Source organism: Branchiostoma floridae, chromosome 5, assembly GCF_000003815.2.
Source record: "Branchiostoma floridae strain S238N-H82 chromosome 5, Bfl_VNyyK, whole genome shotgun sequence".
NCBI lineage: Eukaryota > Metazoa > Chordata > Leptocardii > Amphioxiformes > Branchiostomatidae > Branchiostoma > Branchiostoma floridae.
Genome location: NC_049983.1, coordinates 18,993,460 through 19,011,703, shown reverse-complemented (window position 1 = coordinate 19,011,703; position 18,244 = coordinate 18,993,460). Strand labels below are relative to the sequence as shown.

The 18,244-nt window shown below is 41.9% G+C and overlaps 1 protein-coding gene across 3 annotated transcripts in view; it reads left to right on the top strand.

Annotated features, from left to right (window-relative positions):
- The first annotated feature begins 4,728 nt into the window (after positions 1–4,728).
- Positions 4,729–18,244, top strand: part of LOC118415892 (potassium voltage-gated channel protein Shal-like) — a 54,329-nt gene continuing 40,813 nt past the window's right edge. The window contains exons 1-2 of one of the 3 annotated variants that reach the window (XM_035820815.1): positions 4,729–5,415; positions 8,086–9,505. In XM_035820815.1, coding sequence (XP_035676708.1) covers positions 8,400–9,505 — 1,106 coding nt within the window. In that variant the 5' untranslated portion in view covers positions 4,729–5,415; positions 8,086–8,399. Of the gene's footprint in view, positions 5,476–8,085; positions 9,506–18,244 lie in introns of all 3 variants that reach the window. The other 2 variants (XM_035820814.1, XM_035820816.1) reach the window with 2 other exon arrangements.

Here is an 18,244-nt window from a genome sequence, read left to right as displayed (position 1 = left end):
CAGTAAAAGGATACAGACAGAGAATAATTCAATTACGAGTGAATATTAGGATATGTAATTAGCAGATTTGACTTTGCTCATAGCTTTCAGAAATGTCAAAATTCTACAATTGAATTTTTGGAATTGAATTAATTTACCTGTACACTGGCTATTGTTCTGTTTCGTTCTAAAATTATAGCATTACATAGGAGGTGTTTAAGTACGTGCTGTACAGTACTTTGCAATACAGCCTTTGGCTACAATTCTGTACATTTAATCAAGGAGGTTATATATACCTTGATATAACTGTGTGGTCGATTAAACCAGCCCATCATCATCATCGTCATATTTTTCTAATATCCAAGCAGATCCTACAGTAGCATAAGATAGTATCAAAAGCTGGCAGAGGAGTGAAGCCGGCTGACTACACTCCTTGGCCAGTTTGGTACTATCTTTATATGACATTGTATTGCATCGACTATCGCTTCTCCTATTCCAAACGACAGTGTTTGGGGTGTTTACAGTCGATATATGACGGATGACGCGCTTTCCACGATTTCAGCCATTCTAAAATGTTGACAAAATGTTGTGATGTTTAACGACGTGAAATGTGATAGCATATCCCATATTTTTCAGGTTGGATAAATGAACGTCTAATATGAAGGTGCCTGTTGAACTATTGACATTGGGAATTTGAACCATGCATGTGTTGTCGTTGGTTCATACAGATGTACATCAAACAATACCTATCGTATAGAAAATGTGCAACTATAAAAACGCAGACAGACCAAAAACAATAACCTGGAGTGTCTGTCAGTCTTCACAAGACTGATAAATTACAAAGTATGATAAGTCTGAACTTTTCTTCCTGCCCATAAGAGGTGAACGTAACTAGCATGTAACAGAATATGACAGTAGTTGAAGTAGTAAACGTTTGGTGCATAAACGAGCCTGTAGTTATTTGAAAATGCTCGGTACAATAGGCTTTAACTAGCATATAACAGGCAAATAAATGAAAAACAAAAACACCTGAACATCACATGCGTTCACGGAAGTAATTATCACGGAAGTAATAGACTTCTACCAAGAGGAAAGCTGGCTGTTGGGTAAAGACTCATGGCGAGAACGTGTCTTAGTTGTCGTGGGTATAAAAATGACACATGGGGGTCACTATAATTACAATACATGGAGACAATCATCAGTCGTCGTATCTATAGAACCTGATATAACCAGGAAAGTAATTGCCCCAGTTAGCACTCAAGATAACAGGCGTGGTTTTACCTGTAACGGTTGCTTAACAAATTAACAGTCTGTATTTTCGTATGACGTCTATGATTGACATTACTTTGACGACAGTGTAGCCTAACTAACAAAACTGGACAAGGCAACAGCAACAACGAACGAATGGAGACAAGATCATTTGCTTCTGATTCTCAAACAACAATCTGAGTACATGTCTTTAAACTATCACATGCGCATGCGCATTATCCTTATCAAAGCACAATCCAGTCCATGGTCAAGTCAGCAGGCGACATCATACATGTCACTGGTCTGGAAAACATGCCGCAGGGTGAGTGGGCATTCATACTGCCGACGGCACAAACCTTTAACATCATTGTAAAGTAGATATCACAGCGCTGCAGGCAAGGACTGTTAAGATAATATCCTTTGCTATAAACCATTGCTCTCGAGCTATAAGTCTTGGCGTCAACGTTGCCATGAGGAAAAGATCAGAAACGTTGATAACTTTATTCCCTTTTGTAGTAAAACAGAGTTTACTGATGTCGTTGCCATGTTGCGGGAGTTTGTTGATCGGCGGTGCTTTCCTTCATACGATTAAACAGGGCCTGCTGCACCTGGGACTGCTTGTTTCCTGTGCACAAACAGAACCATTTCTGACCCCGCGCTGTCTTCAGAGCCCATGTCCTTTAGTATCAAAAATGACCAAGAAACCTTACGAAAGCTCATCCGAATTCAATTGGTAAAATATATTAAGAAGAAATCAAACTGTTCACCAACTAAAAAAAACTGGACTAAGTGAGTTTTAAAATGGATTGTTCAGTTTGATTCGGGCATGTGCGTGTGACGTCACCAATGGTAAAAGGATGATGGAAATAGACATCGTCCCTGCCCCTGTTCTCCAAGCAGAGGTCAGGGCAGGGGGTATAATAGTGGCCGGGATTCCTCAGAGGATAGGGGAGGGAGCGGTGTTACAGAAATCCTGACCTCTACTATCCCGCTGCCCTACCTCTGCTTGGAGAATACCCATCCCATCGTAAAAAAACTGTTTCCCTTACTGTGAAATGAAATATATATTCTTGACTTTACAAACAAATTAAAAACATATCATTCCACGGGCCTTGCAATGAGTTAAAGGCATGACAATCATTGCGATTGAAATAATATGGATTGAAAAGGAAACGTTAGAATCTACACATAAACATTAGACATAAACATTAAAATCAACAGTAATATTGTTCAAGGACGGTCACAATTCCTTCAGCAATAGCATGAGTCAATACAGTGTATGAGAAGTTTGTGTTATCAAGTGTATGTCGATCGTGGGTGGATACTGTTCGTGTATACATGATATCGAATCCGAGTATCTCTATGCCGTCTTTTATAAGCAATACCGCGACAAGAAGAAAATACTAAACATGCAATTCATCTATGTACAGACTGTCTTTAAAATAATGTGTATACGTCACAAAAGAAACCGATTTATAATATCTGGCAAGACATTTTGATTTTTGACAACAGACAGCTGTGTAGCTGTCCATGCGGAAAACAAGGATTGGTCCATGAAATCGTGTGTTTTGGCACAACCATCAAGTGCAATAAATAGATTTATTCCGCCACCTCTTCGCTGCCCAGCCATGTTATTACTTCGCCCCTCCGTCGACTTGTTGGTGCACCATACGTGCTGTAAATAGATAAAGGTGTCTCACTCTTTAAAATAAACCCCAACCGGACACCACTAGCAGATATTGAAGCATACATCAACATTGAAGTCGTAGAGAAGTTAATACGACCTATTGCTCCACGAAATGGCCAATGAGGAAGATAGAAACGTGGACATGGCGTTCTTCAGTTGTTGTGCCCGCTGTGAAAGTAGTGGAAGATTATAAGTCATGAGCACTGGAGCAGTGTTTCATTTCTAACCCTTCAGTGCTTGTGTGTTAGACCAATAATAGAATATCTCAAGAGTAAAGGTGCTTTTGTTCCATCTATGCAATAGTAAAATTCGTAGGCAAGGACCTTCTATTTCTGCTACACAAAAGATTCCGATTAACATTGGCTTTGTGCGATCATGCCATAATCCACGGCCCAATCAAATTTGATGTTATATCACTTACTAGGAAAATGTGATCATTTGCTTCGACCTATATCAAACATCACATACCCTACATGTAATTTGAAACATGCACCAATTCATAGAAAACTTCGAATCTATAGAGATCTCTTTTAGCTCTAGACTAATAATGCTCTCCAAAGATTATAAAACATGACAAGATTGACTTTCGCACCAATAAATTTGTAACAATATCATCCGAAGTTATTTTGTTTTCAATTCAAATAGAATTTCATTGTCAATCATTATGTACACACCTGATTTGAATACAACACTTGTAATCAACGACGCAATATTAAGACTCTTGATTTTGATTGTCCAACAATATAAGTAGTACCTGGAAGTAACGTATCATTGTTAAAACTTCTTGTATCTATGAGTTCTTGCCCCTGTACACACACAATATGACCATTGTACATCTGAAGCGCGACCTGTAAATTGTCGAAGAAAAGCGACACACATCTACCAACAAATCAATACCCACAGAAGAGCCTGCAGATCCATAATTTATTAATCACACAAAACGGTACTGTTATCGGGCGCTAGATCACTCCGATATGTTTATGATAGTAATGTTCAACATTATTGTATTTTGTCCTCAGCAAACATTAATCCGATTGGATCTTGATCAATGCTTTTGTGGGGGCAAGCTATATCTTGATGTTTTACCAAAGCCTCATCAATCTTTATTTGAAAATCAATGATGACAGTCAAAAAGCGATTGCTCTATGGTAGTATGGTTGAATTTTTTTCATTAGGCCTGTCTCCAAAGTTGTTTGCAGGTATATTCTTTAATCTGCCTGTCTAAACTTTGCAATATTACCACTTAAATAAAACATGCTCTTCTCTTTGGTGAGTACACCCGCTCCAACTCGCTAAGGCAAGATACAGCTTAACGGATTTTTCTAACTAAAGCAAGATGATCGTCCCCACAGACATCCGGATCCTTCCAAGTAGTGTTACTAGCGGAGAATACTGTAAATATTTAAACTTTTGCGGTGGTTTTATTTTCGCGATGACCTCTCCACCGCGAATTCATGACACCGCAAATTATTCCCTTGTACTGCAGGAAATCATCGTTTCAACCGCGAATTTGCAAAACCGCAAAAACATCATTTCCGCTCCTACCGAGAAAGCAAATAATTTTACAGCGTATTGTCATCCAAGTACATGTAGACTATCAGAACTCGAGGTGCGCCCACAGTACTTTCAAACCACATCCGGGATTATCAAAATCTAAAAGAACCAATACCGATTGTACCCTTCTGTCTGAACACGACGGGAAGTTGGAACTACTTACAGCTAATGTGGACATAAAGGGGATAAAATACACATCAGTCATGCGCATATGATATGGTTGATTGCAGCAAAAAACTGGTCCTAAAAGGTTCTTTAAGGGAATTTCGTACTCTACCTGCTGACTACCTACATTCGCTTACATGTAGGTAGATATCATTTATAGCCTATCGCCCTATCTACTAGAATGACATAAAATCTTATAGCTGTAGTCCTAACCAATGTGGAGAGTACATACCATGCAGTGAAGAGCGTCCTAGTCTCCACTCAGAACACACACTCACAGAAACACATCATGTTCTTCAACTTGACAATGGTGGCCCGACTCTGAGCTGTGCGCAGATGTCGTGCATGTTCCCTCGCCACGGATGCTCCCTCTTAGTAAGCCGTATGCCTAAAAGTGCCCGTATTGATTCCATTACCAACAATCCAGCAGGTGTCAGTCGGCGGAGTCAGCGCGCATGCACAGGCACGGGGAAGCCACACCCCTCTCCCGCAATCATCTGGAGGAAATTGTCGATTGCTACAATGACTACCTATATCCGCAGGGAGGCGGTGATACCCGTGCTCCGTGCCTAGGCGCCTCGCTGGATTCTACCTCCGGGTCCTTCCTTACACGGAGACCTTTTCCCCAGGTCTTCTCCACTCGGCTGTTTTGCACGCAAGTCTTTTACTGTCACCCCGTTTTCTTTCACACGACGTAGTCTTCCACCGTGCTGCATGCCGGTACTTTTCTTCCGTGCAGCGTTCTTGAAGGACCCCGAGCTCCTTCCTTCGCGAGGTTTGAGGTAAATCTTGGTGCGCACGATCCATCCTCCTTTTGACGCAGGGCTGATCTTCGGTGTGAGGTGGGTAGAGGAGAGAGAGAGTTGCTAGAATTCGCATTCCCGTCAGAGAGTGTTGTTTGAGTGTTGATCACCGTGATATGGCATGATATAACTGCATGTCTGATGTGTGTGCGACCACGACCTATTAGTACGTAATATACGTAATCACGGCGATAAGGGAATATTAAGGTACGTTTGTAGAGATGAGGACGCAAGGTGCAATGAAACACAGACATTTCAGAAGGATTGTGAGCGCCTTTCGATTCTATATTGTGTTCTGTTCCGCCCGCCCTTATGATTGCAAAGAAAGCGTCTAAAGATGACATGATAATGATTTTCAGCAGTCGAACTGCGTGCGATGTGTTCCGTAATTCCCAATGGGGTGTGTTTAGAGGAGAAAACGGCGTGCAACATCGCCCAGATTGTGTGCAAATTGTTTCACCTGCACTCGTGCAACCATTGTGTATCAGAGGGTGGGTTATCTGTGGTCTCCGTTCGAATATTGACTTTATCAATTTGTAATCAATTAAAGATTAATGGCAACGTGTGCCAATCCGGAGCTCTTGATAGGCTGGCCTCCTGACACCTGTAAGCACGTCTCTGCCATGGGAGGCCCCTTTCTTATTGGCACCCAACACCAGTGCGAGAACTCTAGATTATCCTAAAATAGCCCGCTTTATTCAAGACACAGATATAGTTTTTGTTTATGGCAGATAATGAGGATTGCGTCGATTCGTGTTCCTCTTTCCGTGCGCGTTCTTAGAATCGCCATAACCGCAGCCCAAACAGTCACCCTGCTGGTGCGGCCCCCTCCTCAGAACCTGAAGGAAACAAGGTAGCAACGGTTGCTAGGCTGTGACGCAAACGCAGAGGCTGCCCACAGCTCCATCAATCCTCACCCCGACATTATAGCCAACCGGGAGAGATTCTTAGTTCGTACGTTACCTAGTATGCGCATACAAAGCACAAACGTCCGGTTATGTGCAGCGTCAAGTACCCTTTAAGCTTCGTCTGTTTGCATGTTTCAGTGGCCAGACTGACAGAGGCCCTTTTTTATGCGCACCAGTTAAAAACTGCAGCACAGCGTTCGGCTGACGCACAATATGGATGGGAATATCTCACCACTACATCGGTTATCGAAATTTAAGCAATTAGGGCGGGCCAATATATCTGAGGGATGGAGCTGTTGCGATTTAGTCCCAGGGGATTTGGAATCCCGGGCAGGGTTATCAACTATTTCTTGCTATCACGCATAGACGTAGAGATTCGGGGCCCACTTGGGGTCGTAGCCTAGGGGTGCAGCGTACCTACGCAGTCAACACACCGCCTAATGCGAGCCAAACCCACGGAAACCCTCGGTGTGTAGACTATACCCGCTTCAGACCTAACCATGTTGATGGTAATGTCAAAAAAATTGCCAAAAAATGGTTTAATGTCTGATGCCAAGAAAAGTTCGTAATACCCAGTGCGCCAGTTTTAACGCTACTATTGGAAAGGGGTCAATAACGTTACTTTGAATAAATCATGATAGTAATGTTGTTGCTTCGGCCTATACAAGGCAATGGTTAGACCCCCAATTTGCCTAGAAAAGCAACAGTGTCCTCGTGTAAGTTTTTGGTTTTATATAAAAGCAAAAGGTCATCTATATCTATTGTATGATAATGGAAATAAGTTTTTTTTTCTGAGTATAATGGTTATCTTACAGTTTTATTGCCCTTGAATTAGCGCGAGGCATGATACTGGAAATCAATGCCCACACAGTTTGGAATCGTACCGATATAACTCGGGACTGCAGCAAAAAGGAAAACCCTGGAAGTCAGATGACGCGAGCTTATTTGCATATCTTAATCGAAAAAAATACTACACCAACTTATAATGCAAGCAAACAAGATAATGCAATGCACACAAATTGAAAGAAATATGTAGAAAGTCGGGCTTTCCAACAGGAAGAAAATAATGTGGTGCCGCCGAGACGGTTTTGGCAGTCTGACGACGTAAAGGGAAATGATGTAAATCCGTTTGTTCAAACCGGCTGTCGCCCTCCCACACACTGGAAAAACACATCCGAGGAGCCTGACAGCATAAAAATAGCACCTTTATGTCTCATTTGCATGTGTTGATGAACTACTGTAGATGGCACAATAAAGACCACCAGAATACCCGATATCTGATATCACCCAGGAAGCTGATACGCGGACGAAATTATGTACCCCGGCTAGGAACTATACCCTTAAATTTTCTATTAGGGACGTAATATTGTGGCTTTTTGGTGGAAAGATCGTCTAATTATTTTACCAGCGGAAGCGTGAGGCACAAAGGTTGTTTATTAAACAATATGTTAATGATATCGAGTGGGCATTGCCGGCCAATCCTGTCTGGTAATCCGTTTGTTGCACCTTGCGTTTGACATCATCATAGGCGGGTGGGGAGAATCGCGGTTTCAATCGGGGGCCGGGCGGGCTTTGTCATCGACCATTTACATAGCGTACGTGCTGTATGGACAAATTAGCTTGAATTCTCCCACAAATATCCGAGATAATTCTACAGGTGAACAAGAATTCTTACTTATACGTTGCAATGTGTATATTTCTCGTAGTCCCGGAACTGATCCTATATTCTCCGTTTTATTAGAGATGCATGGCTGGAGAATATTCTTAATTATCAATCATGGCGATGGGAAGCAGTATTATTTGCTGTCAACCTGATGGTGGAGAGCCGAGGCCGACCACAACAGTACTGACCGTCGGATATCAGGTTACCCGGCTATAAGGGGAGACAGTTTAAACACAAACAGCGTCATTAGGAACCAGGGAAGGCGAGGATGAACCCGTGCGCTGTAGCGGCTCCGCAGTGGATGTAGGCGGGGTGCACCTGTGCCGCTATTGCAGCAAGAGAGCCCCCAGCTTCAGCTCATCTACAGGCAGCGAGCTCGCTCTGTGTGAACTATGGCGGCCGTAGCAGCATGGCTTCCGTTCGCTCGGGCAGCGGCCATAGGCTGGGTTCCGATCGCGGCGAACCCTATGCCTGCTCCGCCCCTGCAGGAGAGACAGAAGGGAGAGGACGAGAAACTGGGAATAAACGTAAGTGGGAGACGCTTTGAAACATGGCGGAATACCCTCGAAAAATACCCTGACACACTGCTGGGAAGCCCCGAGAGAGATTTCTTCTACGACGACGAAACAAAGGAATACTTTTTCGACCGAGACCCCGATATCTTCCGGCACATCTTAAATTTCTATCGCACCGGTAAGTTGCACTACCCGAAATCGGAATGCATAAGTGCGTACGACGAGGAATTGGCGTTCTTTGGAATTATGCCTGACATCATAGGTGACTGTTGTTATGAGGATTATAAAGATCGCAAGAGAGAAAATGCCGAACGCCTCATGGACGATCAAGTTTCTGAGGCTGGGGATACCGTCCAGCCCATGACCCTACGGGAAAAGATGTGGAGGGCATTCGAGGACCCACACACGAGCACGCTAGCCCTTGTCTTCTACTATGTGACTGGATTCTTTATTGCTGTGTCCGTGATGGCCAATGTAGTAGAGACCGTCCCCTGCGGTCCCAAACCGGGAAAAACTGAAAATCTTCCATGCGGAGAAAGATACGCACTAGCGTTCTTTTGTCTCGACACGGCTTGTGTTATGATCTTCACTGCGGAATACCTGCTCCGACTGTTCGCAGCGCCAAACCGCTGTCTCTTCATGCGTAGTGTCATGAGCATCATTGATGTGGTGGCCATCCTGCCCTACTACATAGGACTCGGCATCACCGACAACGACGACGTTTCCGGAGCCTTCGTCACCCTCAGAGTCTTCAGAGTCTTTAGAATCTTCAAATTTTCTAGGCACTCGCAGGGCCTCCGGATTTTAGGCTACACACTGAAAAGCTGTGCAAGTGAGCTGGGCTTCTTGCTCTTCTCACTCACCATGGCCATCATCATATTTGCTACAGTCATGTTCTATGCCGAGAAAAACGTAGCAAGTACAAAATTCACCAGTATACCTGCGGCGTTCTGGTACACCATCGTCACTATGACCACGCTAGGGTAAGTAAACACACACACACGGTGGGCATGTTACCATACTGCACACCACCACAAAACGGAGGCGGTGACAGGTGCAAGGAGCCGTTAAGCCGGCCAAATATGGCGGCGAGATGTGGGGTGCCCTGTCGGGAGGGTGTTTAGTACCAGCAATCGCTCTTACACGACTTCGGCAGGTCGATCCTAATGGCCCCTTTATTTGATGGGTTCGCAAAAGCATATCCGTGGTTCGAGCAAGCGTGCAAGGTTACATCACCGCCACTCCGTGACCCCGTGCTATGATTTACACCAGCCATTATATCATGTTTAATTGTAGATTCTTGCTGAATACCTTTTCACCCCACTTGCCGCCAATCAGGAAAGAAAAATTTCCTTTTGCCAATGGACGACATGACACGGTTGAATGGAACATTGAATGCATGTTTGAGAAAGAGCTGAAAACAAGATTGCCGGGTACTGATTGCGTGATGGGGAGGGGGGCGTCACTACTGACGTTTATCCTACATACAAAACACATGGTCCAGATTTTCAAATATGCTATATATTACATCAACATAATACATCGTTTAACCTTTATCTAACGCTATACACCGTTATAACCATTATCATCTGACCATTTTACAATCTGTCTGTTTTGTGTCAAGTATACTGAATTTCAATAGTATAGAGACACCTGTTAGAACGCTTGTTTATCATATGGTCATTGGATAGCAATGTTATATTGTGACATCGCATTAGAACACCTACACGGTGTATGTGATTTGGTCAGTTATCTCATCCTTTTGCCCTTAACAGTTGGTCAGCTAGGTCCTTCTTTCAAGTAGACGGTGCCTTTTCTTTAAGATGCGTCACAGCAAAAACAGGTGTGGTGAAAGTGTGGATATAGAAGGATTTCTTTGCTGTGGTGTGGTCGGATTTGAAAGCTTCTGTACAGAGTTTCCCCTTGAGGATTCTGACATCGGTACAAATATTGATATGGAAATCCCTTGTAAAGCACGGCATTTTGTAAAGAATGTACAGAGTGTACATACAAAAAAAATAGAAGATAAGTCCTTTTCCCTTGAGCCCCCGGCCCGCATGGCCAGCGGCGTTCTAGGTAGAATATCATTTCAGGAGACGATGTATTATCGGCGCCGCTGCCGAGGGGTATTTCTGTATACCTCAAGTCAGTCGTAAAGATTTTATTCCAAGAGCTTGATGATAGGATGAGGTGTCTGTGTTCATTTCGAGGTCGGTGTGGTCTTTCCGCCGAACTGTTGCTAATTACACATCCCTTCTATAAGCCTTAAACATAGCTTAGATGCAGTGACGATGTCTAGGGAGCATTCCATATATTATACACTTTTATCAATATCGAAGAAGGCACTGCCTGCGATCCAAGTGGGCCCCATTCGGGGAGAAAACACTTCCCGCTGACTAATTCCACTCAATGCAGCAGCACCGAACGCTGCGACGATCAATTCCTCCGCTTGGCGATAAGCGGCTCAAGTGCGTGTCTTCTTTCTTCTCTACCTGCGGCAGATCTCCCTGCCTCCACTTTGCCAGCAGACCGCCCGAAGAGGCATTGAGAGCACTCTCAAAGCACGCGCCTTTTCAGATGCGACAAGCGAGCTCCTAAGTTGATGTAGAGGCTTTGATAGTCCTTTCTCTGATGACAGCCCAACAGCTAGGACTTTTCCAAATCTAAACGCCATATATGGCTCTAGCTGAAACCGTGGGATTTCTTAAGGGCCTTGATATTGTTAGAAATATGTAGTTGTCACTCGAATACAACAGCGATATCAATTATAATACACTATGACAAAGGTTGAGTATGCTGTTATCGAGGAAAACGTTTCAAGAGCATATTCAGACAACCCAGTAAAGATTCCTCAAAAAGGGGGCGTGGTCTATGTTTACATGATGACATGACGTGGGTTGGAGGTCTATATAGTTGTGTAAGGCGTAGGAAATTGCATTTTCCAATAGATTTGCTATTGTCATACAGGTATATTAATAACGCAGATTATACCAAATCCATTGTGCCGGCAAATAGCCAAGGCACTAGCGGCGTTTGGAGGCTACGACCTACGTTAGGATTATTACCAAAATGCATCATGTTACATAATTGCACATCTGGGATTTTATCTCAATGTAATAGTCCCCCTACTGTAGGGAGCCATCATGGTGATTCCCTTAATTGATAACTTGACTGTAATTTGTAATTTCAAGATAGTGTCTGCGTAAAGCAAGGGGAGACCAACTGTTGAGGCTCGACTGGCAAATATAGTAACCGTAATAGATGCAGAGTCGTTACGCGGGCTTGTGGTGTGAGCGACGGCGTTGCGCTGTTACCAATCTGATGTTACCACGGCGTATGCCGCAATGTGGGATGGTGACAGGGGTCAATTTTGTGTACTCAGCGCAATGTGCTCGTAAGTACGTCGAATGCTTTTCAGCGGCTGCTGGGGGGTCAGGGTCAAATGCTATCCATTCTTGCAATGGCGACAGGACAGGGACAAGATCCAGGCTATCGTTGTGAATGCACCTGCTTTCTACAGTCCAAGGATTCGTAGCTTGTGAGGTTTATAACAATGCCACAACGTTACAAATGGTGCTATTAAGGAATTATTGAAAGTCTACCGTTATCATCTATATTTTGTTTTTATTTTTATTTTTGGATAATAAGCACTGGAGATAACGAGACCTGTTGATCATGTATCGACACAGAGCACCTACGTAAGAATGCATTCAAGTATTTTCTAATGGTCTATACCTTGCAGGCAATGTGGGAGGGAGATTCTGTATTTAGTATCGACAACAGGTTTGATCAACTTTTTTGACCTGTGATTTTGTTTTTATTTTTTAATATTACTGGAGGTAACAGATCCTGTTGGTCATGTATCGACACAGGGCACCTACGTAATGTGTTCAAGTATTTTCTAATTGTCTATACCTTGAAGGCAATGTGGGAGGGAGATGCTGTATTTAGTCTCGACAGCAGGAGGTTTGATAAACTTTGTTGACCTGTGAATACGATACAGCCACGAGTCTCGCCGGTCGCAGTGAGTGACTCGTCTCCTGTTTCCTTTTTCCGAGCCCTTCAGACATATTTTGAATACCAGCCGTACGTCACTATGCTCGGGCAGACCATGCTGTCATGGGGGACTATGTCGGTTGTCGATGTAGGTCAGGAGTTTGGAAGTCTTGGCGCATTTCGTAAATAGCACATCTGATGACCTGGGATCGACGGTGGGGGTTGTTTGAAGTTTCCCCTTGTAGGCCAGGCTTGCACGCTCTTACACAAACATAACGGCACCCTCCATTTCTCATCAACAAGTGCCTACATTTCTGCCGTCACACAGGCATGGTGTATCCGTATCGTCTAATTTAAGAACAGGAATTCTAATCCTCGTGTACTGGGCAATAAAAGAAGTAGAAACGACAGTGGATAGACCCAAATTGTCCCATAAAATGTTAGGAAGCTTTTTTCCAAAGAATTGTCGGTATCGACAGCCTTACCTTTTGCAGTATGTGACCCACAAAGGTCTGTAAATACGGCATTCAGAATGGACCACGGCTTTGTTTATCATTTCGCGGTTCGGGTGGTTTAAAAAGGATCAGCCAAACCAACTTGTAGCGTTTGGTTTCCCCCGATTCGCTCAGCGTTTCCCAACATTCCAACCACAAAATACATTACAACCATGCTGTTTGTTGTCGCCTGGGGAGGTTCTGAGAGGGGTTACATGGGGTCAACTGCCAACAATATGTAACATTTTGCAGGTGCACCCGAGGATGTGCAAACAGGTTTCCCTGGTTCCCCCTGGAGAGCTCGTCCGAACAAAAGAACCGACGGTCCCGACGGGAAAGGGTCGTCCGTGACATTTCAGAAGTACGACCTGCTTTCACCACGAAAGAAGGGCCATCATTTTGCTCGGACATTAGATGTCTTTGACAGACGGGACTTCTTATTATCATTACCCCCATCGCCCATCGACCAATTGATAAAAGGTCGATTGGTTATACAAATTTACCTGTTACTTAAGTAGGTAAATAAATTATTTTTGTCGCATTTTTACGGATAACATTTTGTGTGTATAACTAAAACTTGTCTTGGCTAACGCTTCGCTACGCGTCAGAGAAGACTTAGGATGTAAAGAAGAGATAGAGGAAATTTCGGATCGCATTCCGACAAGCTAATTATGGTGTAACCTACAGCCCATAAAACAAACGCTCGCACTCAGCATGTGTACAGAACTCTCATGACGGGAACATTGAAAACAGACGCCGCGACGCTTTGTGCTCACGACAGGTCCTAATAAATGATTCATACAGATAATAGATGAACCTAGCTTGTCGCAAGGAATCCTTGCACGAACCACCCTGGGATGCTTTATCCGATTGACGAACATTAATATTTCCCCTTAATCAACATTATCCCAATCTATGCTTCGCCTTCTTCTATATAGCTATGCCGTTTCTGTTTTGGATTAGTGTTCTGGAGCTAAATACGTTTACGTCTTGTCAGAGTAAGAATAAATATAAAACATTCCAACAAAGATGCGCCCCCCCAGTAACACATACCTTAAGGGCGTTTGATCGACAAGCCTGCCCGCGGAAACGTGGCTATCTATTTAATATTTTTAGACCCATTTCCCACTGTCATATATGTAATATGATCGCGGACCACTCGCACCCGCCATGTTTAATGATGAATGATGAATCCAAATGAACAGAAAAATGTGCTGAAAATTCATTTAACACTCATATGGTATGAATAATCCAAAAAGGTATGCAGGCATGCATGTAATATAAAACGACTTATTTCAAGGCAATTATACATTCAAGGATGCACCGATGGTACATGTAATATACGATTTAACCACTTTCGCCTGTCTGTACTTCAACGACTTTTTTGGACAGTAATAGAGCTCAAGTATCTAACGAAAAAAGGTTTTCATTTCTTTCCCGTCTTCTAGTTGGTCTATAATAATTCGGCCAAAACATCGATATTAGAGGTGGAGCACAGCGCATGCATGACATTCGGGGTATCGTTTTGCATTTTCGCCACGTTTCTACCATCACCGTCCGACCGAGCCAACGCCCACCCAACGGAAAATCAATAGAATATCAAAGTTGGAACTGTCGCCTGAACATGGCCGAAAACGTATTAGTTCGCTGTTGCAGGATTGAACACAATGCTGGCTAAGTCGGCAAAATGTAATCGGAGCCCGTAAGTGACGGATCAGTCGCATGTTTGCACGCACGCACGCAGTATTTTTGTTACATCACAGAAAAAAACAAATTTCATCAGGACTGATCCTTATGCCTTTCCAAAGGCAATCTTTAAAACACATAAACATTTGGTCCGTGTAATTTTCATGCAGCTTTCTGTACTTTATGCTTCAATATTTGCATAAGAAACGGTCAATATTTTCGTCCATTTCGTAATTCCTTCTATATGGTATTTAACCATACTGCATTACGAACGGGAAATATGGCAAGGCTACGTATTTGTTTACTATGACATACAAAAATAGCAATCTAACATATTTTGTTTCTGTTGTTGCGGCATGTTTGTACATACCCGAAAGAAAGAATCTTTAACATAATCCTATTAAGAACAGGTAATATTTGATTCCAAAGTATAATATCAAATTGTTAGATAACAGCTGGTTGCATTTTAATGAAATATGAAAATACAGAAAGTCGTTATCTACACAAAAAGACATTTTACAATATCAATGTTTGAAGACAAAACATGATTGTTTTGATTTGTCATGAGTGATCAATTAGAAATTCGGCGTCTTTACTCTAGTTATAATCAAACAGAAGGTCGAAATTGTTAGATTTTCATATTGGTGTATTCTGGACTATTCCTGATCATCTACTGTGTTAAAAAAAATTGCAATGAAGCAAAATCATCCCTATACCAAAGCCCTGCTCAGGCTTTCAGAAATATAATTTGGAGCAGCCAAAGTTTTATTACGCCTGGATAAGAGACCAGATAAATCATCCTCCGGACAATCAATTTTAATAACATCCAGCTCAGAACTATATTATGACGTCAATTAGAGTCATTACCAAAGGGTACCTGAGGATAGGACTGTAAATTTTCAAGATGATCTTCATCCCCTGTCAAAGGTATGCAAGGGCAAACATATTTATCCTTTTATATCACTTAGATCTGAGGGAGTATAAAGAAAGTACGAGATAGAGATGCCAAATACAAAAGTGTAATTCATGTGAAATATGATGTATAAGAATCAACAAAATATCCAGAAATTAAAGCATGTAAAGATGTCATATGACAATAAGATTAATGTCAGGGATTAAATACTGTTATAAATCAATCAATCACAGTGATCAACTACAGTGTTGCATGCACTCTTATTTGGAAAGACTTGCAAAGTGAAGATAAAAAAAAGACAGCAGAGCATTTCAAGTGCACAACAATCTTAACAACTGAAGAGAAACTCCGAGTAACACTGAAAAACAGTGATGTCACTCAAAACGTCGGGAAGCACTTATCCGTTTTTTAAAATTCAGTTGTAGAGATTTTATTTGAACATTGCTTACCTGGATGTCAAACCTTCATGAACGTACTCTGGGTTTGTAGTTTCAACTCTTACCTTGAAAAGTTTGATGATTCTGAACACCAAACACTTTGTATTTCTTTTGACTGCTGAGTAAGCTGAAATAGAAAGTGATGAGGGTGTACAGTTCCCACCATTCAGGGAGAGCTATATACCCTCTATACATTGCAAATTTCAATGCCAAACTTTTCAACAGTGGGCTCCTGTGGGACTTTGTGTTGACCTGAAATAAAGGTGAAAACTGTTAGTGAAAGTAACTCTATCTGCCTTTCTTCTTTTCTCTGTTTATTCTATTTGTTGCATCAAAGAAAGATCTGGGCCTGTTTGTTTATTCTACTTACAATGTGTATATGTCATCAGCGAGGCTCTTTCAAATTTGATACCCTGTACTCCCGGGCCCTAGGACATTCAACACAAATATAAGTAACATCGAGCAGATTATCATTGGACTCAGCAGAGAATTTAAGCTTAAACTTACATAGCTGATATTTGTTAAAAACTTCTCTGGTACTGAACGGATCATATTGCTTCACGCCTCGTTGAAGATAAAAAATCTTGAGATTTACTTTAAAAAATCTTTAAATTTTGTGGTAAATCTTGAGTCGTTTTGAGCCAATCTTGAGATTGTTCATGAGAATCTTGAGATCTTTTTATGAAGATTCTTTAAAAAAGATCTCAAGGTTTTAGTACTTGTAAGCTTGGCTGGACAGGAAAAATCAGGAGGACAATATCCAAATTACTAAAAAGATTTTTAAAATCGCAGGGTCATCAAGTCTACTGCCCATGACATAGGCCTCAATCATAAGGGTCACACACATCTTGATACTTACCATCTACCAGTGTTTGCGTCAAACAGCCATTGTTAGACTTGGCATTCAATGTAAGATTTCTAAACATTCAAGTACCTCTTGTCAGGCCTTTGTCTGAACAATTGAACTGGCACCTTGGGCTGAGTCATACAAACACAGACTTGGTGGCTCTGCATCTATCTGCAAAGGGCACGTTGAAAAATGTCAATATCAGGGTGTTATACATATGTTCTACAAGGACTGGTAGTGCTAGTTCACCTTTATCTGCGGAGTGACCTTTATCTGTTTTCTTTAAAAACAGCACATTTATGAGTTTGAAATCTGTGGACTGTGGTCTGAAATTTGCAATATTTTCAAAATGTTTCGATTTGAAACCACCGTCCGTCAACTTCATATCCCTAAATACGTTTTTTTTTACAAACCACGGATATAGGTTACCCTTTGGATAAAGGTGAACCAGCATTACATGTAAAATAGTGGGGGGAGGTATAGGATTTTTTTGCTCAAAATTCAAATCAGAACAATGGAATATATGTAATTGTACTCACTGTTAAGGCGTTTGATTAATTGTACCAAACTTGTGTTGAGTACAGCATGAAGTTATCAAGGACTAGTTAAAGAATTGAAAATCGGAGCGGCGATGGAAAGATGTGAAGCATACAGGTTATGATAACTAATAGACCAGTGAGATTATCAAAATTTCTAGCAATATGATCCATGGAAAAGGGATGTAAATGGCATTGTCTGAAACCTATTCCAAATCAAGGGTACGACTTTATCATTTTAATTGACATGCAAATTCTAATGCTATTAAAATTATGCTACCATGTATGCCCCACTCTATAATGCACACTGTCAGCAAAAGTAACACAATTGCACAATGCATATTGACATGGAAACATATTAATGTGATTAGAGTGTTTATATGCACACATACACGTAAAAGAGCATGGCTAGAATCTTAATGCCCTTTTTTTATTATTTCAAGCATATACACAAGGCATATGCAGATCCAAGAGACTCTAGTGCTGTGTCAAGAACTGGTACCACTTTTAATCAAGGTTGACATGTCCATGTGCAATACATAAGATTCAACTTATTTATTTCAAGCCAGAGTTTGATCACTCCAATGAACAATTCAAGTTCATATGTCACAGTTCAAGTTCAAGTGATCCACAGAGACGTATGTTTGAACTGTTAATGTGTTGGCAAACAGAACCCAGAACATCATGGCTATGTTTAAGTCTGCTTACAAGGATGTCTACATTCCTTTAATCAGCTGTTGGTATGCTTACTGGAACAATCAGTCCTTTTGTTTATCCCTTGCTGATTGTTGCTAACTACAGGAGACATGTTTG